The sequence below is a fragment of the Procambarus clarkii genome, chromosome 12, assembly GCF_040958095.1.
Source record: "Procambarus clarkii isolate CNS0578487 chromosome 12, FALCON_Pclarkii_2.0, whole genome shotgun sequence".
NCBI classification, from domain to species: Eukaryota; Metazoa; Arthropoda; class Malacostraca; order Decapoda; family Cambaridae; genus Procambarus; species Procambarus clarkii.
The window spans coordinates 20,424,379-20,448,171 of record NC_091161.1 but is presented as its reverse complement, the minus strand read 5'-3'; the positions used below and the strand labels follow the sequence as shown (position 1 = coordinate 20,448,171).

The 23,793-nt window shown below is 42.7% G+C and overlaps 2 protein-coding genes across 5 annotated transcripts in view; one reads left to right on the top strand and one right to left on the bottom strand.

Annotated features, from left to right (window-relative positions):
* The first annotated feature begins 12,333 nt into the window (after positions 1 to 12,333).
* LOC138363882 (uncharacterized) overlaps positions 12,334 to 23,793 on the top strand; it is a 135,313-nt gene continuing 123,853 nt past the window's right edge. For 3 of the 4 annotated variants that reach the window (XM_069323351.1, XM_069323353.1, XM_069323354.1), the window contains exons 1-3: positions 12,334 to 14,470; positions 15,575 to 15,684; positions 16,143 to 16,210. In XM_069323351.1, coding sequence (XP_069179452.1) covers positions 12,406 to 14,061 — 1,656 coding nt within the window. In that variant the 5' untranslated portion in view covers positions 12,334 to 12,405 and the 3' untranslated portion in view covers positions 14,062 to 14,470; positions 15,575 to 15,684; positions 16,143 to 16,210. Of the gene's footprint in view, positions 14,471 to 15,565; positions 15,685 to 16,142; positions 16,211 to 23,793 lie in introns of all 4 variants that reach the window. The other variant, XM_069323352.1, reaches the window with a different exon arrangement.
* Positions 17,674 to 23,793, bottom strand: part of LOC138363970 (tigger transposable element-derived protein 7-like) — a 52,413-nt gene continuing 46,293 nt past the window's right edge. Inside the window, exon 3 of the mRNA XM_069323423.1 lies at positions 17,674 to 17,814. Coding sequence (XP_069179524.1) covers positions 17,674 to 17,814 — 141 coding nt within the window. The remainder of the gene's footprint in view (positions 17,815 to 23,793) is intronic.

Below are 23,793 nucleotides of genomic sequence, written 5' to 3'. Positions count from 1 at the left end.
TACATCTTATTTGGAAGCAAATCATCAAATGCAATTCAGCTACAGATAGACAACATTAACATCAGTAATAAAAATGATGGCAAGTTTCTTGGCCTATTCCTAGACAAGAGACTCAACTTCAGCACCCACATTCAACACATAACTAAGAAAGTCTCTAAGACAGTTGGTATACTCTCCAAAATCAGATATTATGTTCCTAACTCTGCTCTCCTCTCACTATATTATGCACTAATCTACCCCTATCTTAATTATGGTATCTGTGCATGGGGGTCTACCACTGCAAACCACCTTAAGCCCATCATCACACAGCAAAAATCTGCTATCAGAATAATAACTAACTCTGCTTTCAGACAACACTCAGCTCCCTTGTTTAAATCCCTAAACTTGCTAAATATTAACTCCCTCCACACATTCTCTTGTGTCAACTACATTTACAAGACCCTGTTCTTAAATGCAAACCATGCTCTGAAACTCTCCCTGGACAGATGTAATAGGACCCATTATCACCACACCAGAAATAAATATCTCTTTGATATCCCCAGGGTCAAACTTAATCTGTGTAAACACTCTATGCAAATTAAGGGACCTAGTCTATGGAACTCACTCCCTAGTGAATTGAAAAACTGTAAAACTTTTGCCTTATTTAAAAGCAAAACCAAAAAGTACCTAACTTCATCTATTTAGTTTCCTACACTGAGCTTTAAATTTGCTCTGTACCTAGTGTTACCCAATCTCCTAATTTTTATGTAATATCAAACAAACTTATCATTGTGCTCATTGCTGTCTTCTTTTATGTGCTAGCCATATGCTGTATTGTGACTACCAATTTTTGTCAACTACCATTCAAGCTGTCATTGCAATCAATCTTATATTGTTTCTGCTGTATTGTGCCTACCAATTTGTTGTCAACTACCATTTTAAGCTGTCATTGCAATCAATCATAGCTACCTATGTGCTTTAATATACTGTACCTATAATTTTCTCTCATCTTCTTTTTTTTTCATTCCATGTAATCTGTTATCATTTTTTTTTGTCTATAAATTTTGCAAGTATTTACCTCCTTAAAATTTTCTTAGATTAAGGACCTGCCCGAAACGCTGCGCGTGCTAGTGGCTTTACAAGACTGTAATTACCATATTTGTATCCTCACATTCCTTATGTACATTCTTGTATATGCATAAATAAATAAATAAAGGTACATTGTAGCATGATTTGAGATTAAAGGATTTAAGACTAACACGTTTAGAAACAATAATAATAATAATAATAATAATTTTATTTAGGTAAGGTACATACATAAAGAGATTTTACAAAGTTTGTTGGCTTTATAGATAGAGCTAGTACATACAATGCCTAAAGCCACTATTACGCAAAGCGTTTCAGGCAGGAAAAACATTAATGACTAAAGCTTAAAACTAATGGGTAAAAAGAATAAGATGTGTTGAGTACAAATAAAAATAGAGGTAAAAGAGGGGGGAACATTGTTGAAAAAGCAGCACAAATACAATTACAAATTATTACAGAAAATTACATTCAAACAGCGTTGATTTGAAAAACAAAAAAACAAAAAACATACATGGGTTGACAACAGAGGGGTAAGGTGAGTTACAGGGAATTTATTAGGTATAGCTTCGTTTTTAACTTAAACTGGTTGAGAGAGGTACAGTCTTTAACATGGTTGGGAAGGTCATTCCACATTCTGGGCCCCTTGATTTGCAGAGCATTTCTGGTTTGATTAAGTCGTACTCTAGGAATATCAAAACTGTATTTATTTCTGGTGTGGTGCTCATGGGTTCTGTTACAACCTTCTATGAAGCTTTTGAGATCAGGATTGGCATTATAGTTTAGCGTTTTATATATGTATAATACACATGAGAGAATGTGCAGTGACTTAATGTCTAACATATTCAGAGATTTGAGTAGGGGTACCGAGTGATGTCTGGGGCCAGAATTGGATATTGTCCTAATAGCAGCTTTGTGTTGAGTAATTAGAGGACGTAAGTGATTTTGGGTAGTAGAGCCCCAAGCACAAATACCATAGTTGAGATATGGATAGATAAGGGAGTAATAGAGAGTCATCAGGGCAGGGCGTGGTACATAATATCTGATCTTAGAAAGACGCCCCCGCAGGAGGCTATTATTTGTTATGCACCCCATACTCAATCAGTAAGTAGTGGAGCAAAACATAGATTACATGGTCATAAAGTCTTAATCAGACCAATTCAATTCTATTTCTTTCTTTATTATGCACCCCATACCTATCCCGTGGGCGGTGGTGTAAAGGATTACAGAGGCACATAATCGGTTCAGGAACTGAACCCTCTAGTTCGTTTAGCTAAGCAAATAACAATTTGTGACGCTAGTTACAAAATTATTAATACTATATATACATGTACACACTCTCATACATACATGTACATATATATATACGTATACATATATACATACACATACATATCTACTAACCTACACAAATACACACATCAATAATCTTTGTGTCACAAGTGATCAACAAGAGGCTCACAACAGTCACTATACAAGGCACTTTACATCTATGGTGAGTCACACAGTTACTGTCTTGCTGCACACCCACTCAACTGGGCGGCAGCTTTACAGTCATGTGCTCCACACTCACCCAACTGGGCGGCAGCTTTACAGTCATATACTCCACACCCACTCAACTGGGCGGCAGCTTTACAGTCATGTGCAGCATTACCTACAGTAAGCAAATTTTGGATACTTCGCTAAGATTTCGAGCAGCACATCATTATGAATGAATTAGTACTTTCACATTTCTTGGACACTATTGATGGTGTTATCTCTAAATTCCGCGATTTTTTCACATTCCATTATATAATGACGCAAAGTAAGTGAATAGTTCTGCTGACAGAGTTTACATTTAGTCAAATCTACATCAGCAGTGGTCTAAGCCTAGCAGTGGTAACATCTAGAAGTCTGCTAACATTATTGGATGACCCATAGACGTGCGGTTCTTCCTGCATAATAGAATGATGATAGATGGAGTAACTGGTGTGAATTTCACTTTGCTTCAAGTCTCCGAAATTTAGTTGATGTTCCTGGGATATTGCTGCCCTCAGGCTGCTCAAAGGCAGTCCAAGTTTGTAATCAATTCCCTCTTTACGAGCAAAAGTCTTGGGAAACTCATCAGTTCTCAGTGGCTATTTTTACATTATCATTTACAACTAACTTAAGTTAAATAACAACCAGTAAACAGACTGCTGTTTTCTAATTCTAGTTCAGGCACTTCCTGGGATAAAACGCGAATATTCCTTGAGGAACTGTGAGGTGCTTATCTGTTTTTCCTCGTAACAGTCCCAAAGCTTCCACAAATGTTCCTGTTTCTCTTTATTGCCCTTGCGGCGACTGGACTTTAGCTTTTGATCAGAAACCAGTTGGTATTGCAAGGTTACCAGGGACGCCTCACGGAACAGTAAGGGGATTAAAATATATAAAGCCAAGTTGTCCCTCACTACCCTTTGATTCAGACGCTGGTGCCATCCTTCTACGTCATTGTTGGTCCTCACCAGTCGTCTAAATGCACACCAGTTCCCCAATTCCCACACACTGTTGCACAGCCACGTATTTTTTTATGTAATGAGTTAATTGTGTCGTTAAGGGTGGACTGCTAGCCGACTTTTCTAATTCAGCAAACGCCTTACAATTATGTAGAACATATACGTACCACATAAGTACGTGTGTGTTATACACGTACACACACACACACACACACACACCTTGTCAAAGACAAGACGAAGCGTGAAAAAGTTTAATGGTATGCCAATAGGCTAGTCCCAGGACTAAGAGGCATGAGTTACGAGGACAGGCTGCGAGAAATGCACCTCATGACACTGGAAGACAGAAGAGTAAAGGGAGACATGATCACTACCTACAAAATTCTCAGAGCAATTGATAGGGTACATAAAGATAAACTGTTTAACACGGGTGGTAGGCGAACAAGGGGACACAGGTAGAAACTTAATACCCAAATGAGCCACTGGGATGTTAGAAAGAACTTTTTCAGTGTCAGAGTAGTTAATAGATGGAATGCATTAGGCAGTGATGTGGTGGAGGCTGACTCCATACACAGTTTCAAATGCAGATATGATAGAGCCCAGTAGGCTCAGGAATCTGTACATCAGTTGATTGCCAGTTGAGAGGTGGGACCAAAGAGCCAGAGCTCAACCCCCGCAACCACAACTAGGTGAGTATACACACGCACACACACACGTACACACGCACACACACACACACACAGACACAAACATACACACACAAATGCCTCTATTCACCTTGCAGTAAATAGGAACCTGAAAGTCAGGAAGCTGCTAAAGGCTGCATCTTGGGGATGTGTGTGTGTGTTAGATAAAAATATATGTTGTTTAGATATGATGGAGGGAAAGGGGCCGAGAGTCGGTACATTAGACAACCGACGCTTAGAAAGGCGGGGTCCAAGAGCTAACAGCTAAATCTTGGAAATAATAAATTAAAATATTTAATACACACACATACATGTTTCACATGAATTTGGCTGAGGGCACACTGAGGGCTGATGGCCCCGTCGACGGGGCAGGAAGTCGGTGGTTGATCAAAGGCCTCCCACATCCTCCACATACCTGAGGATTATTCCGGCTTAATTTTAAACGGAAGTAATGTCTTGGTATTTACGGCTTCAGCGGGTGGGTGGGTCCGTGGGTTTATTACACTATGAGTGAAAACAATCGCCTATTCTCTATTTTATATTGCCGCTTGTAGAGCTAGAAGCTGTTGCCTCTTGTGTGCGTTGCACAAGGGGATTAATATCTGGATTAATATCTTTCAATATTTCCAGTATTTTTAAAGGTATCGCTTAAATACCGAAGATACTGTTATTGGACACCGCTTAATTGGCAATGTCTCAACAACGCAGGCTGAAGATGTGCGTGGCTCCTGCTATTGCAATGATCCTCATTTGCTTTTCAATGATGCGCCTTAGTTGTCCCCTCTCTAACTTACCGTTCTAAATACCCCTTCTCCATCTCTCGCAAACATTCCCCCTCATACATCTCCCCCCTTTCCTCCTGTCCCCCTGTCCCTCACTTTGTCCCCTTGCCCACATTTTCTGTCCTCTGTCCCCGATCCCTTTCCCCCTGTCCCCTTGTTCCCCCTTTCCATTTCTCTGTCCCCCTGTCCCTCTCTATCCCATTGTCCCTCTCTCTGTCCCCCCCGTCTCTCTCTGTCCCCCCGTCTCTCTCTGTCCCCTGTTCCTCTCTGTCCTCCTGTTCCTCTCTCTGTCCCCCTGTTCCTCCAGTCCCCCTATCCATCTCTGTCCCCTTGTCCCTATCTCTGCCCCCTGTCCCTATCTCTGTCCCCCTGTCCGCCCTTTCTGCCCCCCGGTTCCTGTCTTTCTCTGTCTGTCCCTGTCCCTCCCTCTGTCCCCCTGCCCACTCTATCCCCTGTCTCTCCTCTGTCCCCTCTCTCTTGGTCTCCTGCCCCCTCTCCTCCCTCTGTCCCCCGGTCCTCCTCTCTGACCCTGTCCCTCTGTCTTTGTCCCTCTGTTCCAGTCACTCTGTCTCTGTCCCTCTGTCTCTGTCCCTGTCCCCTTCTCTGTCCCTGTCTCCCTCTCTGTCCCACTGCCCCCCCCTCTGTTCCCCCGTCCCTCCTCTGGCCCTGTCCGTCTGTCCCTGTCCCTCTGCTCCTGTCCCTCTGTCTCTGCTTCTCCTCGTCTCTGACATTCTCTGTGTCAGCCTATCTCTCTGTCTCTTTCCTCGCTCTATCTCTGTCATTCTCTCACTGACTTTGCATATCCTTATCTATCCGTCTCTGTGTCTAACATTCTCTCCCTGACTCTGTCTATATCTATTTCTCTGTCTCGGTCTTCATCTCTTTCTCTCTCTTTCTCTCCTTACATACATACATACATACATACGTACATACATACATACATACATACATACATACATACATACATACATACATACATACATACATACATACATACATACATACGTACGTACGTACATACATACATACATACATACATACATACATACATACATACATACATACATACATACATACATTTATTTAACACATGTGGTACACGCACAAGGGGACACAGGTGGAAGCTGAGTACCCAAATGAACCAGAGAGATTATAGAAAGAACTTTTCAGTGTCAGAGTAGTTAATAAATGGAATGCATTAGGCAGTAATGTGGTGGAGGCTGACTCCATACACAGGTTCAAATGTAGATATGACAGAGCCCAGTAGGCTCAGGAATCTGTACATCAGTTGATTGACGGTTGAGAGGCGGGACCAAAGAGCCAAAGTTCAACCCCCGCAACCACAACTAGGTTAGTACATACATACATTCATAAGATATAAAACAGTGGAGGATTCCCAGGTAGAACAATCAACCACAATGCCCATTACCCCTTTACCCTGTTGTCCTTAACTACACAACTATACAAGAGTCATTAACACGTGTAATGGCTGATCCCCCATCACGATAGCATGAAGACCAATTGCCTGACCCGCAGTCCGTCTTGCTCCTCAAATAATTTTCGGGTTAACATGAAAACGTCTCTCGAGTTTATCTCTCTAATGTTGTTTTCCCATCTTTCATTTTATCAGTTTAGTTCCTTTATTATGCCCCAATTACTCATCCATTGAGCGGTAGTTAAACTGAACCCAAATTTAAAAAAAGTTCCTTTTGCTAAGCAAGCTACAGTCTTGATAAGTCAGATATATTGTTTGTTAACACATTTCTCAACAATGAACAGTCAGTTTTATCAAGCTAACATATCCTAACACAACGAGTGAGAGTATTAACTGGTCTAATTATTTTATTAGACCAGTATATATTATTAGATTATACTGGTATAATTATATATATATATATATATATATATATATATATATATATATATATATATATATATATATATATATATATATATATATATATATATATATATAGAGTGCCTGTTCATTACAACTATTTAACACTGGGAAGGGATCAGGATAAGGATTTGGGACGGGATGGGGAGGAATGGTGCCAAACCACTTGGACGGCGGTCGGGGATTGAACGCCTAGGACTGCTGCTCTGCATTTAAATTACTAACTTACCTGAGAGTCTATATCCCTACATGTCAATGTTTGTGTATACTGGTAATGTGAGGAACATACAGAAGATAAGGGTAGCTGAACACCACAAAATGCTGATGGACAACTTTTTTTAAAGTTGCATAATGAAATGTGTAAGTACTTCATTCATAATGATGTGCTGCCCGAAATCTTAGCGAAGTATCCAAAATTTGCTTACTGTAGGTATTGCATGCACATGACTGTAAAGCTGCCGCCCAGTTGGGTGGGTGTGCAGCAAGACTAGTAACTGTGTGACTCACTAACTATAGATGTAAAGTGCCTTTTATAGTGACTATTGTGAGCCTCTTGTTGATCACCTGTGACACAAAGATTATTGATGTGTGTATTTGTGTAGGTGATTAAATATGTATGTGTATGTATATATGTATATGTATATATATGTATATATATGTATATATATATATATATATATATATATATATATATATATATATATATATATATATATATATATATATATATATATATATGTACATGTATGTATGAGTGTGTGTACATGTGTATACAACATTAATAATTTTGTAACTAGCGTCAAACATTGTTATTTGAATTAGATAAACGAACTAGAGGGTTCAGTTCCTGAACCGATTATGTGCCTCTGTAATCCTTTACACCACCGCCCACGGGATGGGTATGGGGTGCATAATAAATTGAAATTGAAGAAATTGAAATTGCATAATACGGTTATTGACATTCAATAATAGTAAGATAAAGCAATGAGGACCAAATGGGAGACCAGTGATCAGATGAATATTACAGACTCCAGGGAAGCCTTCTCTTCTTGTATATAAATGAAAAAACAAATTCGTTTGTTTAATTCTAATGCTTGTAGGCGAGAACAGTTGTGAACGCCAGCTAGCGCACAAGTTCATGAGCGCCCAAAATACTTTTACACAAAAGACATGTACAGACAGGCGTGTGGCTTCTGACTTCTTTTTTATTGATTAATATTAATTATTAGGCGCTAACCTATAATAGTTATCATTTTATACATGTATAACTCTCACATAATAAATATAAAAGAAGTTTATCCAAAAACTGACAGAAGTGTTGTGTTTTGTGCGTTGTATCGTGTTTGTGGGCATTCGGGTGTGTTGTGTTTACGCTGGCGGGCGGCGTCCTTACCAACTCCGGATTATGTCTATTACATCACTAAACTTCATTTAATAACTATATGCCTGTTAAATAAAAGATTTTAATTGTTAATAGCATTATATTGTCGTTTTAATATGGAACACGTACACATATGCGAAACGTCGAAAGCTGGTGTCTCCGTGGTGCAGTGGTAAGACACTCGCCTGGCGTTCCGCGAGCGCTATGTCATGGGTTCGTATCCTGGCCGGGGAGGATTTACTGGGCGCAATTCCTTAACTGTAGCCTCTGTTTAACGCCTCTCTAATAGTTGGGCAGGGAAGGTCGGCCATCTTGGCGCGCGGATTGAACGCTCCTGGCTGGACTTTCTTTCCACACCTTACCTGGAACTCATCTTTAATTCAGCTGGCTTCTTTGGGCCAGTGTGTGCTCACTGCAGCTACCCAGGGGCTCACAGGACCGGGGGAGGCCGGAGCCTCCCAAATGGACGCCTCCCCGAGCGGGGGCGCCATGGATGTTGACAGCAAGTCCCAGAGAGGAAAACGTCTGCTAGAAGATGAGTCGGCTGATGCTGCCCCAGAGCGAGATGCTAAGAGGATATCCTCCCCTTCAGAAGACCTTAGTCTTGTGGTACCCCGTTCCTCGTTTGTGGTAGTCCTAATCCAGTCAGAATCAGGTCAGTGCGTCTTTGCAAATCCTCAGTACCTTAGGTGCAGCAATCGAGGCTTCCGTATTGTGGCCACATTGCCTGCCTGAGACCATACGTACCCTGGGTAGGGGTGCAGCACTCAAGCTACATATCAGAAAGGAGGCTCTATCACACATCTGTGTATCCGACATTAATAAGTTGGGGGACTGGCCTGTCAGGTGCCGACAGGTATTGTCGCAGGAGGAGGAGTCTCGGGCCCGGTATGGGAAGATTGGCCCAATTGACCAGAGTGTAGATGTGGATGACATCCAGGCCGCTCTGCAGGTATTAGGGGGTGCATCAGTGAGATTATTGGAAGTTACCAGGATTCGCGGAGCAGCAGGGCCGACATCCATGGTCCGTGTAAAGTTCGATGGGCACCTCCCTGACCGAGTGGCACTACACAGGACCTCGTATCAGGTTCAGCCCTACAATTTCCCTGTTTTACGATGTTACGCTTGTCATCTATTGGGCCACAGTCGCCTGACCTGCCGTAATACAGCACGGTGTGCAAACTGCGGCAAAACTGGCCATTCAGACAGAGATGACGGTGGGTGCTCTGCTGCACCCCGCTGCTTTTTATGCCATGGCCATCATAAGGTTACGTCTAAGAGTTGCCCTGTATATCTTGAGGCCCTCCAGTTGGACATCGATCACAAAACAGCGGGGACACCTCGACATGAGCTGTTCCAGAAGTTGCGTACCCTCAATCAGCCTATCGCTTCTTCTCGCCTCCAGGTTCCCCCTGGTCGGGCCTCTTCACAAGTAGGAACTAGCAGACGCTCTTGCCTGTCCCAGTCACATGCCACATACGCCCAGGTTGCTAATCGATTTTCCCTCCTGGGTAGCCTTGACACTGACGGAAACTCATCCACGGATACAGACATGGACGCTCAGTCTCGGCCGGAGCCTAGCACTCGTCACCCTCCTGCCTTTCCTCAAAGAAGCCAACACCGGCGTCGTCGACACACCCATCGATCAGGAGGTACTGCTCCAACAGACAGCCCTGATGATCCTCTGGTCCCCCAGGCACTTTCCGAAGGGATTGTGACACCGGGGGAACATGAGGCCCAGAGTGAGGCTCCCACCAGTCGCAGACGCCGTCAAGAGAGTTCGCGAGCCGACCACCGCTTTCGTCAGGCAGAGAGAAACATAGATCAACATCCTCTTGACTGGAAGTCATTGATACCACATATTTTACTTACTTTGTATGAAGGTTTTATGGCTTTTTCTAGTGGTTCCCCCTTTGGAGACGTCTGTGCACTGGTGGTCAAAAAGTTAGCTGTTGTATTTCAGGGATAATGGCGCCCCATCCTGAGAATACTGTGGTGTTTTGGAATGCCCGCTCCCTTTTTAAGAAGACGCAATTTTTACGCAATTTTATCGCCAGCGCACCACCGTTGATCGTGGGACTCTGTGAGACTTGGCTTACAGACGATCTTTCCTTCACAGTGCCGGGGTATTCTGTCTATAGACAAGATCGGCCAGTACGGGGTGGAGGGGGACTTGCCCTCTTGGTCAGGGCCTCAGTTCCCAGCTCCTTGCTCCGGATTCACTCCTTCCCGGGTGGACATTTAGAATTCTTGGCAGTGAAGGTCGCCCTCTCCCATGGGTGGGGCACCTTTGGAGTTCTGTATAACCCCTGTCTACCGGTAACGAAGAAGGAACTAGAACACTATTTTGGTCAGATCACAGACACCTGCCTCGTCATGGGTGACTTTAACGCTCGGCACTCATCATGGCAACCCATGCTATCGGGTCGCCACCACAACATGGCTGGCCGAGCCCTATTTCAGTTTCTCCTTGACTCCCCAGACCTCTCCTTACTGACTGCCGCCAGGTTTGGGAACTCGGATAGACCCGCTAAATGGCCATACTTCAACACTCGATCTTTGCATTGGAAGAGGCCCCTTCACGATGGCGCAGATATGGACCGGGCCGTACCTGGGTAGTGATCACCTGCCCATCGTCATCTCCTTCGGGGGCACTGTTCGTCCTGCTCTGACCTCCCGTAGATCCAAATGGATCTTCTCGGAAGAGGGGTGGCATGGCTATGAGGCGGATGACTGGTTGACCCTTCCCCCAGTTACTGCAGATCTCCATGGGTCAGCAGATGCTCTCTCAGAGTCCCTCTTCAGTGTAGGCTCTCGGCATTTCAGGAGGACTAGTGGCCAGACAACCAATCCTTCCCGCCGTGGGGCACCGTGGTGGACTCCTGAATGTCGGCAGGCAGTACTGGACCGGCGACGTGCGTGGAATTCGTGGCGGCGCCACCCTACTCCACTGCAGCGGCAGACCTTCCGCAGGGCGGACGCCAGGTGTAGACAAACAGTCCTCCTTGCCAAACGCAAGGCCTGGGCTAATTACTGTGCCTCTCTCCGATTCGACTCCTCCTCTGCGGGAGCCTGGGCCTTTGTTCGTAAGATGACAGGTAGATACTCCCGGCCTACCATCCCACTCAGAGACCCCAGTGGTAATGGGGGCCTAGGGGAAGTACAAATAGCCGAACTCTTGGCTGACCACTTTGAAGATGTTTACCGTTCCCCGCTCCTCTCTGTGAGTTCCATAGGTTGGGGCTCCCGACAGGGTATAGGACTAGCTCAGGACCTGGATCGCCCATTTACATCTGTTGAGCTGAAGGACGCTCTGTCACTCTCTAAGTCGGGCACTATGCCAGGGATAGACAACGTCTCATATGAATTTGTTCGGAGGGCACCCAAGAGCTTTCAGTCCCACCTCCTTTACTTCTACAACGCCTGCTGGTCCTCTGGTGTCTTCCCTGCCCCTTGGAAACACGCCATTCTTCTACCATTGGCCAAGTCAGGGAAGGATCCGTCTGTCCCGACTTCATATCGGCCCATAAGTTTGCTTCCATGTCTCGGGAAACTGATGGAACGTCTTGTTCACACCCGGCTACAATGGGTGGTGGAAACCTCAGGTCTCCTACCTGAGGGTATCAGTGGATTTCGGCCGGGAAGAAGCACGATGGACTGCCTCCTCTCCTTGGAACATCGAATAATGGACACTTATCGACGGAGAAGAGTGCTCCTTGCAGCATTCTTCGATATCAAGAGTGCATTTGACTCTGCTTCTCATTCTGCTGTCCTTCAGAGTCTGGCTCGACTAGGTCTCTCGGGTCCGGCGTTAAGGTGGTTCCAAAACTATCTACAGGGCCGCTCATTCAAAGTGGCGGTTGGTGGAGTCGTCTCTACGTCCCGCCCTGTCTCGCGTGGTGTCCCTCAGGGAGCGATTCTGAGCCCACTACTATTCTCTATTCTTCTGTCTGATCTCCCTGTATTCCGGGGGGTCCAGGTTTTAGCCTATGCCGATGACGTAACCCTCGTGGCGGATGGTGACACTCTCCTAGATGCACAAGGCTCCCTGCAAAATGCCGTGACTGTGTTCTCAGCAATTGTGCTGGGGAAGGGGCTCTCCATTAACCCTGTGAAAAGTTGCGTCATGAGCTTCACCTGGACCCGCCTACCAGACCAGCCAGTGGTGACCCTCGGGGGCTGTCGTCTCCCGATCGCTACCGAACACAGGTGGCTGGGGGTCGTTCTAGATGGCCCTCGGCTGACGTGGAGGCACCATGTCGACTACCTTCGGGCCTCATGCCTTCGTCGCGTGAACATCATGAAACGGGTCTCTGGTGCGGCTTGGGGGGCTTCACGGGAGTCGCTCCTAGCTCTCTACAAGGCCTTCATTCGTAGCAAGATCATGTATGCGAGTGAAGTCTATGGCTCAGCAGCAGCATCTGTCTTGGCAAGGCTGGATCCCATTCAAAATGGTGCCCTTCGCTCAGCGTTAGGAGCTATGCCCTCCTCGCCAGTTCTTTCCCTTCATGCCGAGTCGGGGCTATGGCCCCTGAGCTTTCAACGTCTTAATCTTGCCCACTGCCGCCAACTTCAACGGATAGTGCGTCTCCCTGCTACCCATCCACTTACTCGCCTCCAGCTCGAGGCCAACTGGTGGAATGTGCCGGCTGGACACTCCAGACGTCGTCAATTGCCTTTCGTCGTCCGGGCCTTGGATGCATATTCACAGTTTTCCCTTCCCGTCCCTGTACTCATCCCCGGCCCGATCATCTCACCGGTGCCTCCGTGGGCAGAAGAGATCATTCGAGTTTCTGTCGACTTTTCCAAGCCTCCTCGTCGGAAGAGAGATTTAGAGGGTTTGGCCCCTTTAATTTTTGCAGACCTACGAGCCTCCTTATACTCTGGATACTTAGAGGTTTACACGGATGGGTCCCGCAAAGATCAGCCACCATCTACATCTGCGGCAGCATACTTTGCTCCTTTTTCTTTCTGTCAGACGTGGAAACTCTCCCCTGCTCATTCGTGCCTGGCCGGGGAATTGTTTGCAATCTTACTAGCCTTACGACTCCTTCGACAAGTTTCAGGGCCCTCTGCAGTGGTTATCTACGTGGACTCAATCACAGCCCTACATCTGATATCATCTCGGCGTCCACGAGTCCATCGTCATACTGTGTCACAGATCCGTGGAGAACTGCTGTCATACTCTGTTACTCCAGGTTGGTCCATCTATCTCCAATGGGTTCCGTCACATGTCGGTATTAAAGGCAATGAGGTAGCCGACGCAGCAGCAGGGATGGCGCATGCTCTCCATGACACTACAAATGTGCCTCTAGACCTTTCCGAAATTCTCCCGCAACTCCGGGCGGCTTGCCTCGTGAGTTGGGAGGCAATGATGGAGCCAGCACTCAGGTCCTCCTCTTTGGCGGGTCTACGGGAGGATTCCTCCCTGCGTCCATGGACTCGTCATCATTCTCGACTCCTCGACACTGCCATCACTCGTCTCCGGATTGGGCACACTTGCCTGGCCGCACATCTCCATCGTCTACGGCTGGTAGATTCCCCATATTGCCAGTGGTGTCCGACCCAGGAGGATACAGTGGAGCACCTTCTACTTCACTGCCCTCGATTTCATAGCGCTCGCGTCAGACTACAGAGTTCCGTTCGTAGGCTGAATATTCCCCGCCTCACAGTTCCCGTTCTCCTTGACGGGGCAGGTGCGAGAGACGAAGACGTCCGTCATGACATCCTTCGCCATACCTTCCGCTTCATCCGTCATGTCCGCGGCCTGAAGAGACTGTAAAATTTGTCGCCTGAGGAGATTGTAGGGTCTATGGCCTGAAGAGACTATAGGGGCCCCATCCCTTCGCTATTTCCCGGTATCGGGCAGCCGGGGCGCATCCGATCCCACGATCGTCGTCGCCCCTAAATCAACACAACAACATACATCACTAAACTTCATTTAATAACTATATGCCTGTTAAATAGAAGATTTTAATTGTTAATAGCATTATATTGTCGTTTTAATATGGAACACGTACACATATGTGAAACGTCGAAAGCTGGTGTCCGAAGTGGTAAAAATATTAGTGTGCGATGTTGTCAATGTACGGAGTGTCTTGTATCCCCAGGAACATCAACAAAGCGGTCAGTTTGTGGTCCGTGCAGTCAGCAAGAAGACAAACACTTCATGCAGTCACGCAAATATTATCGTAAGTAAACACTTATATTTTATAATATTATTAGATTCTGGTGCTGGCTATAGTGCTGGTGTATTAAGAGGTGAGGAGCAGTGGTGGTGTATTGAGAGGTGAGGGGAAGTGGTGGTGTATTGAGAGGTGAGGGGCAGTGGTGGTGTATTGAGAGGTGAGGGGCAGTGGTGGTGTATTGAGAGGTGAGGGGCAGTGGTGGTGTATTGAGAGGTGAGGGGCAGTGGTGGTGTATTGAGAGGTGAGGGGCAGTGGTGGTGTATTGAGAGGTGAGGGGCAGTGGTGGTGTATTGAGAGGTGAGGGGCAGTGGTGGTGTATTGAGAGGCGAGGGGCAGTGGTGGTGCATTGAGAGGCGAGGGGCAGTGGTGGTGCATTGAGAGGCGAGGGGCAGTGGTGGTGCATTGAGAGGCGAGGGGCAGTGGTGGTGTATTGAGAGGCGAGGGGCAGTGGTGGTGTATTGAGAGGTGAGGGGCAGTGGTGGTGTATTGAGAGGTGAGGGGTAGTGGTGGTGTATTGAGAGGTGAGGGGCAGTGGTGGTGCATTGAGAGGCGAGGGGCAGTGGTGGTGTATTGAGAGGCGAGGGGCAGTGGTGGTGTATTAAGAGGTGAGGGGCAGTGGTGGTGTATTGAGAGGTGAGGGGCAGTGGTGGTGTATTGAGAGGTGAGGGGCAGTGTTGGTGTATTGAGAGGTGAGGGGCAGTGTTGGTGTATTGAGAGGTGAGGGGCAGTGCTGGTGTATTGAGAGGTGAGGGGCAGTGCTGGTGTATTGAGAGGTGAGGGCCAGTGGTGGTGTATTGAGAGGCGAAGGCCAGTGCTGGTGTATTGAGAGGCGAAGGCCAGTGCTGGTGTATTGAGAGGCGAAGGCCAGTGCTGCACATACAGTATATAAAAACAGCATAATATTTTAATCACAAGCAGGGTTTCCTAATGGCTCCTTGAGATTTATGTGCAAAGTACTTAACCCAGTTATAAGTTCCAAATCATGTGTGTTGTATTATTAAACATCTCTTTAGAAAGCTGATTTATGTTATTTCTTAGTGTTCACTACTACTAGGTAATGATAAATATGTATCTCACTGATATATTAATTATATTCAGTTATTACAGATGATTTTGATGCTGCCAACCAGAGATGCATAGCTGTGGAAAACATGTCTGAAGTGGAAACTTAAAACGAAGCTTCAGATATGAAGCAAAGAATGCCAAGAATAACAAATGTAAGCATTGAAAACCTAGTTCAGTAATGAAAAAAATTCACAAAATTGACATACTGTGCATTATTTCATCTCATTGTCAATCATATTTAATGATTTTTTGTTTATGGAGTAATCTTTGCTATGTTGATAGTGTTCGTTGTGTGTCTGCAGGTGCATTCATTGTGTGTGTATGATGCCAGGTGTTAAAGTATTATTTCTTACTCGTTCATGCACTCATTTAGATGTTTGGCCTCGATGAGGTTCAGTCTTGTGTGGCACGTTTCTGTTGAAATGTAGTCTTTTCGAGACTACATTTCAAATATTACCTAACATGCATGGCTACTCCCTCTCCTTGTCTAATATATCTATCTGTGTGAAATAGATTAAATCCATTTATTCGATATTCAGCTAATAGTTCTCTATTTTCTACATTCATCCATTTTTTGGTAAGTGCAATAATATGTATTGTTTCATTGCAGATAAGAGATTCCAGATTTCCGAAGTACTGAAACGCACACCATAAAGGCTTGGTGGATCTAGGTGCAAGGTAAAATAATTTATTTACTTGTATAGTATATATTTTTAGCTAATTATCAGTATATAAAACCACAGGACTTAATTTTATCAGTGTCAAAGACAATTACATCTTATTCATAAATACCATTATATACCTCACTTGTGGTAACATATACACACATTAAGTGTATTATGTAGTATTATCTGTAATACAACTAATTTTCAGAGCTGCTCTGAAAATAATACTCTTTAAAAAAGTGTTTCTTAACAATAGCATTTCGTTACAATATATCCATAATCAACTGTATCAAACCCTATTACAGGTAAAACCAGTAGGCTTTCTACTGTATTTTATCAAACCCTTATTAGAATAATAGATCTTGTAATGATTTTGCAAAAATAGTGCCATATACTATTTTTAAAATATTATTAAAAAATTTACCGATATGGTGCATTCGGATGACAAACCAAATTTTTCACTTTTGACAATTGAGCACCTGCTACATCCAGATTCCAGGGAGGAAAGGAAGGACGATCTTTGGAATCATTACCTAAGTAGACAGGAAAGCTCATTTATCAAAATTCATTAACATTATACATATTTGGATCAAAATAGAAAATATAAACGGAAACTCCGAAACTCGGAAAAATCCAGATGACATCTACAAACAAATCCCCTTTTCCTAGTTCTGCATCTCTCCTTTGGAATAAATTTTGTTGTGCCTTTATCATATATTTCACAAAACTTGACATACATCTCATTCACTTCATGTCCTAACAGCAAGTGTTTGTCAAATTCCTTAAGGAAATATCAGAGTTCTCCATAATGACCTCTCCACAAATCAGGTTTTTCAACTGCTTCAAGCTTATTTTCTAACAGATTATAATGCATTGCATACTTTATTCCCCAAAAGACATGGTCACTTTTACCCAAGGGAGGGAGGTACTGAATGACAAATATCTCTTCCGCTTTCCTTGTAAATATAACATCCAGAATGGAGGGAACATCCCCTTCCTTCATCCTCGTAGCTTGTTTAACATGTAGAAACATGAATGTTTACAGGATGAGGTTTACAAATCTACAAGTCCAAAAATCCTCTGTTCTAACTTAGCAAAGCTTAGCTTAGCCTACTATATTGAACTTTAACTTTATAACAAAACCAATCAAAAGGGTTTGCAATAATATTAGTTGAAAAATTCTACCATTTTTGTTTTTCAGTGTTAATAGTAAAAATGCTTATGTTTTTATTGTTAAATTTCAAAGTAATATCAGTTTGAAGATATTTAAGAATAAATATGGCTAGGTCCCTTTAGTGTATAATTGTATATTATCCACCAAAATATTCACACAAACAAAAATTGTTAATTGTAACATAAACTTTTTCTAGTATGTGTCCTGAAGTAAATTTCTATCAAACCTCACTGGAAAATTCATTGGGGTTGTATGTTTATTGTTAGTATGATATACAGTCTACTGATCAATTGAACTTGGTACTATTTATCATCCAAATGCACCAATATGTCTTCATTCTTCCCAGATGAAGGAACTAGGTAACGTTCATCATCTGAATGCACCATCTGCAATGCATCATCTGAATCTTTTCCCACACTCATGACACACGGGAGGTTTATCAGCTGTATGCACAATCCTGTGAGTTTTTATAAGTCGCAGACGATTGAATCCCTTGCCACACTCGGGACATTCATGAGGTTTATCATCCGTATGCACAGTCATGTGACTTATTGTACTGGAATGTTTCCCAAATCTTTTCCCTGCATTCAGCACACTTGAAATGTTTAGCACATGTTTGTAGTGTCCTATGCACATATATATATATATATATATAGATTCAGATTCAGATGTTTATTCAGGTAAGGTATATACATACAAGTGATGTTACATTAATGGATTGATATATAGATAGAGCTAGTACATACAATGCCTAAAGCCACTATTATGCAATGCGTTTCGGGCAAGAAAAACATTAATATCTAGAACTTAATACTAATTGAGCATAAAGAATAAAAAGTGTTGAGAACAAATACAAATAAAGATAAAAAAAAAAGGGGGGAACATGACTGAAAAAGCAGCACAAATACAATAGGTTGACAAACAGTGTTGATTAAAAAAAAAAAAAAAATAAGACATGGGTTGACAATAGAGGAGTGAGGTAGGTTACAGGGAATTTATTAGGTAGTGTTTAGTTTTTATCTTAAACTGGTTGAGAGAGGTACAGTCTTTAACATGGTTGGGAAGGTCATTCCACATTCTGGGCCCCTTGATTTGCAGAGCATTTCTAGTTTGATTAAGTCGTACTCTAGGAATATCAAAACTGTATTTATTTCTGGTGTGGTGCTCATGGGTTCTGTTACAACCTTCTATGAAGCTTTTGAGATCAGGATTGGCATTATAGTTTAGCGTTTTATATATGTATAATACACATGAGAGAATGTGCAGTGACTTAATAGTCTAACATATTCAGAGATTTGAGTAGGGGTACCGAGTGATGTCTGGGGCCAGAGTTGGATATTGTTCTAATAGCAGCTTTGTGTTGGGTAATTAGAGGACGTAAGTGATTTTGGGTAGTAGAACCCCAAGCACAAATACCATAGTTGAGATATGGATAGATAAGGGAGTAATAGAGAGTCACCAGGGCAGGGCGTGGTACATAATATCTGATCTTAGAAAGAATGCCCACAGTTTTTTTAACTTTTTTTGATATATTTAGAATGTGTCCCTGGAAATTCAGCTTGTGGTCAATGAGAATGCCAAGGAATTTGCCATCTAATTTGTTACAAATTTGGGTATTGTTTATTTTGAGATTTATTTGACTAGAGGATTTATTGCCAAACAGAATATAGAAAGTTTTGTCAATGTTAAGGGTGAGTTTGTTGGCAGTTAGCCAAAGATGGACTTTATTTAGCTCAGTATTTACTGTGGCATTTAGAGCAAGAGGGTCAGGACTGGAGTAAATGAAGGTTGTGTCGTCAGCAAATAGAATTGGTTTGAGGTGTTGGGAGGCATTTGGAAGGTCATTAATGTAGATGAGAAAGAGGAGAGGGCCAAGTATGCTGCCCTGAGGAACACCAATGTTAATGGGTAGGGTGGGAGAAATTGTATTATTCACAGAAACATATTGGAGCCTGTCAGTAAGGTAGGACTCGAGGTATTGTAGGGAGTGTCCTCTGACTCCATAATGATGTAATTTAAGAAGAAGGTTATGGTGGTTGACAGTATCAAAAGCTTTACGCAGGTCCACAAATAACCCAACAGGGAACTCATTTTTATCAAGAGCTGTATGAATCGAGTTAAACATACTAATACGTGCATCGTTAGTGCTTTTTTTGGGTCTGAAGCCATATTGGCAAGGGCTAAGTATATTGAGTTTGGCTAGATATGAGTAAAGCTGCTTATAGATTAGTTTTTCAAAAATTTTTGACAAGTTTGGCAGGATTGATATAGGTCTGTAGTTGTTAACATCTGTGGGATCACCACATTTGTGGACAGGCGTTACTCTCGCTTTTTTTAGAATATCTGGAAAGGTTTGGAGTTCAAGTGACTTGTTGAAGAGCAAAGCAATAGCAGGGGCTAAAGATCTGGAGGCTTTTTTGTAAATTAAAGTTGGTATCTCCTCAAGGGCACCAGACTTGGTTTTAAGGGAAAGGATTATCTCATTGATGTCAGTGGAGTTAATAGGCTTTAGGTACAGAGACTGTGGATAGTTACCTGTAAGATAGTCCTTAATGTCAGTACTGGAAGATGGAATATCATTTGCAAGGGATGAACCAATGGAAGAGAAGAACCTATTGAACTCAATAGCAGAATCAGAGGCTGAAAGCTGACCATCGTTATTAGACAGGAGAGTCGGTTTGTTATTTAAAGATTTCTTTGATCCCAATATTTGTGAAATTGTGCTCCAAGTTTGTTTAATGTTGCTCTTTGGGTAAATTTATCTTCGTAGTATTTAGTTTTGGCTCGTCTAATTATCTTAGATAGCAATAATGAGTAATTCTTTGAGAATTCTTTGGAGACAATTCCTAACCTATACTTCTTCTCAAGGTCGTGTTTTTTGTTAATGGATTTAAGTATTCCCTTTGTAAGCCAAGGATTGTTAAGCCTTTTGCTTGTGACTTGTTTTGTAAGCCTAGGACAGTGGGTGTTATAAAGGCTAAGAGTTGTTTGTAGAAAAGATTGCACTGCTAGGTTGATGTCCCCTCTGTTACCTAACTCAGACTCCCAGTTGACATTATCAGCAGCAGTTATAAAATTGTTTATAGCAGTTTCATTGTGCAGCCTAAAGCTTAACTCCCTTGTTTCTAGAGGTGGTTTGCTAATGTTAGTTAAGAGAAATGTGGGGTAATGGTCTGTAGTGCTATCGGTGATTATACCTGAAGTAAGCGGAGAGGTTATGTTGGTCCAGATGTGATCTAGAGTCGTGGCAGTGCTATCAGTGATTCTAGTAGGTCTAGTGATTAAGGGTATGAGGAAGCAGGAATTCATACAGTTGAGGAAGCTAACAGCAGTAGGGTGTTCTGGCTCGCAGAGGTCAATATTAAAGTCCCCTGCGATAATTAGGTGGTTTTTGTTCAGTCTGTTATCAAGTATTAGATTTCTAAGGTTTGAGTTGAATTCAGACACATCAGTGTTGGGAATTCTATAGACTGCACCCACAGACAGGACAGACTCGGCACCCTTGACTCTGAAGCTGGCGAAGATATACTCCCCATAGCAGTCTCTAGTTCTAATTTCTTTTAAGCATGTTAGTTCTTGGTGGTAGTAAAGAGCAGTGCCACCACCTCTCTGAAGTTGACGACAGTTGTGAATTGCTGAGTAGTTAGGCATGTTAAAGAGTTGAGTAGTATCCTCTTTCAACCATGTTTCAGTAAGTATAATAAAAGAGAATTTGTTGCCAATAGTTTCAATCAAGGCACTAACATCATCGAAGTGTTTACCTAGGGATCTAACGTTCAAATTGATTACAGAGATATTGTGATTATGAGTTAATACATTGTTTACATCATGTGCTGCAAAATATCTGCAATTTAGATCATTAAAGTGATTATTGTCATAGATAGTGGATAAGAGGTTAAGTTCTTGGTCTATACTTGTCTGCATAAAAAAAGCTGATTGCAGGAAAAACAAGGAAAGAAAGGCAAATTACAAGGTAGAAATAAGCTATAAAATAGGGAAAAATATATACACAATACTGTACAAAACAAACACAAAATGAAAAAAAAAGAAAAAAAAAAAAAAGTTAGCTTACAAGGGGCTTTGGGGGTACAATGGAGTAAGGGAGTATGGCTAGGCTAGGCAACCTAGGTAATAAAAGAGATTAAAGAAAAAACATATAAACATGGACTATACAAAACACAAGATATAGAAATACAAAACAAAAAAATATAAGCAAGACTAAGCAATACAAAAAACAAATTGAGCAAAAATGAAAAAAAATGAGGTAGATTGCTTACGAGTACTCTCAGGTACACTGTAAGTAACAATTTGCAATTTGAGATGCAGGCAAAGCCAGGGGTACAATGGAGTAAGGGAGCATGGCGAGGCTAGGCAACCTAGGTAATAAATGAAATCAAAAGAAAAGTTGAATAATAAACATAGGCAAATTTAAGCTAATGATTAATAACTATAGATAGTTCAGTTATGACTGTATAATTAAAAAGACCTGAATAACTACTTAATACACTCAATTAAATAATTTCCTTAAATGACTAGGTAAGAGTAAGTTAAAAATTAAGTCAGAAAATTAAACAAGGAGACTTAGGATACCTAGCCCCACTAGTTGACAGGGGGTTAATTAAGTTAATTCATTGGGAGTGATAAGGTGAGACAAACCACATAGGGAGAGGAAAGTGTTGAGGTTTTCTTCTTTAGTAATTGTAAACATTTTGCCCTCTGCGGTTTTTCTCACCTTTATCAGACCATCTCTAACGAAGCACTGATGAATCGCATCTGGGTTTTGTTGACGGATTTGACGCAGGCGGTAGAGGAGTTGCTGTCTGTTCCTGGTCAAGCACTCGTTGATGTATAATCCCTTCCGTTGGGATGCAGCTGTCTGGACTAGATGGGATTTCGTGAACTGGGAAGACAGCTTCAGGCAAATTTTCCGTTGGTTTTGACCTGATGGATTCTTTTTGCCTACTCTGTAGGCAGCAATAACGTCAGTTTTGTTTAGACTGAGCTGCAATTTGTTTCTTAAGAGATCCTGAGCTATTTCGACACAATTTTCACCTTCATGTTCCACAGGTATATCTTGGGACGACACGATAACAGAGTCTAGCAGCTTTTGCTGGTCTTGTTCCTCCTGGGAGACGGAACGTTGGTCTGAAAATGTACTGATACATGCTGTCATTTTGCTGAGAGCTTCCTCCTGTTTTTTTATGGCTTCATCAGTTTTCAGAAGGTTGTTTTCCTCACGGAGATCATTCAAATCATGCTGTAGTTGGTCTTGGCTAGCCTTGCAGTTTCTAATATCCTCGCGGAGGAGGGTTATTTCTTGTTGTTGTTGTTGGAGATTAGCGCGGTTCGCTAGATTCTCATTGAGAAGACTCAAGATGATAGTATTTTGTGACTCGAGGACTAGGCACAACTTTTTGAACCACTGATTCTCGGTCCAGTTAGTGAATTCCGGTGAGGGACCGGAAGCTCGCTTGAGTTGCTTATACTGGGATGCTAGCATGTTCATAGGAGAGGGTTGAGAGGACTCTGCTCCCTTGCTCAATGGGGTGGAGGGGAGGGCAGCCCCGCCACCCCGGACCCCAGAGCTTCCAGACGGAGAAACACGGATATTGTTAGAGTTGGCCGGGATGGATGCCTTGTTAAGGGGTTTGTTGCCCTTATTTCCCTGCACAGTCACATTTTTAGGAGACATGATTGGTTAGAATGGACTGGGGGGTATATGTTGTGAAGAAACTTGCGTCAGGCAGCGCGGTGGCGGCAGCATGCACTGGTACTCACAGCCGTAGAGGATTGTTTTGAAACTTATTTGAGATGGAATGAGTTGATTTTGGTCTGTTACTTTGGTTTTGCTATAACATGCTTGGACTCCATGTACTTAGCTGCCTGTGGGTGGCGGTCTACATCATCTGGCGTAAGTTTAAGGGCTGATATACAGCTTAGAGTGAGGAGCGTAGCGTGCACGTATACTACGTAGCGAGCGTAGAGTCCTATCTGATACCTATATATATATATTTATGATCAATGTTCCCTACGGGAATCTTAATTTTATGATGAATAGGAAAACCAGGGATATACTGAACATCTTGTATCAGAATCTTTACTTTAAAAAACATAACGTTTCGAATACTTCTCGTATTCATCATCAGATCTAAAAGAAAAAACAGAAATCACAATCAAATAGCTGGTAAACAAAGAACTCATACTGAATATAATTGCCTATCAAAGAAAGGAAAATGCTTAAAAAACAAAACACTTAAGCGCACTTAAGTGATCAATACAAATAAAACTTATTAACTGTCACATATATTAAAACTTATTTAAAATCCATTAACTACAAGATGAAATTTATAACTACTAAAACAAACAATTCTATTAAACTTACGTGAAGTGACCAGAAGTGAAACTTGATACCTAACACATGG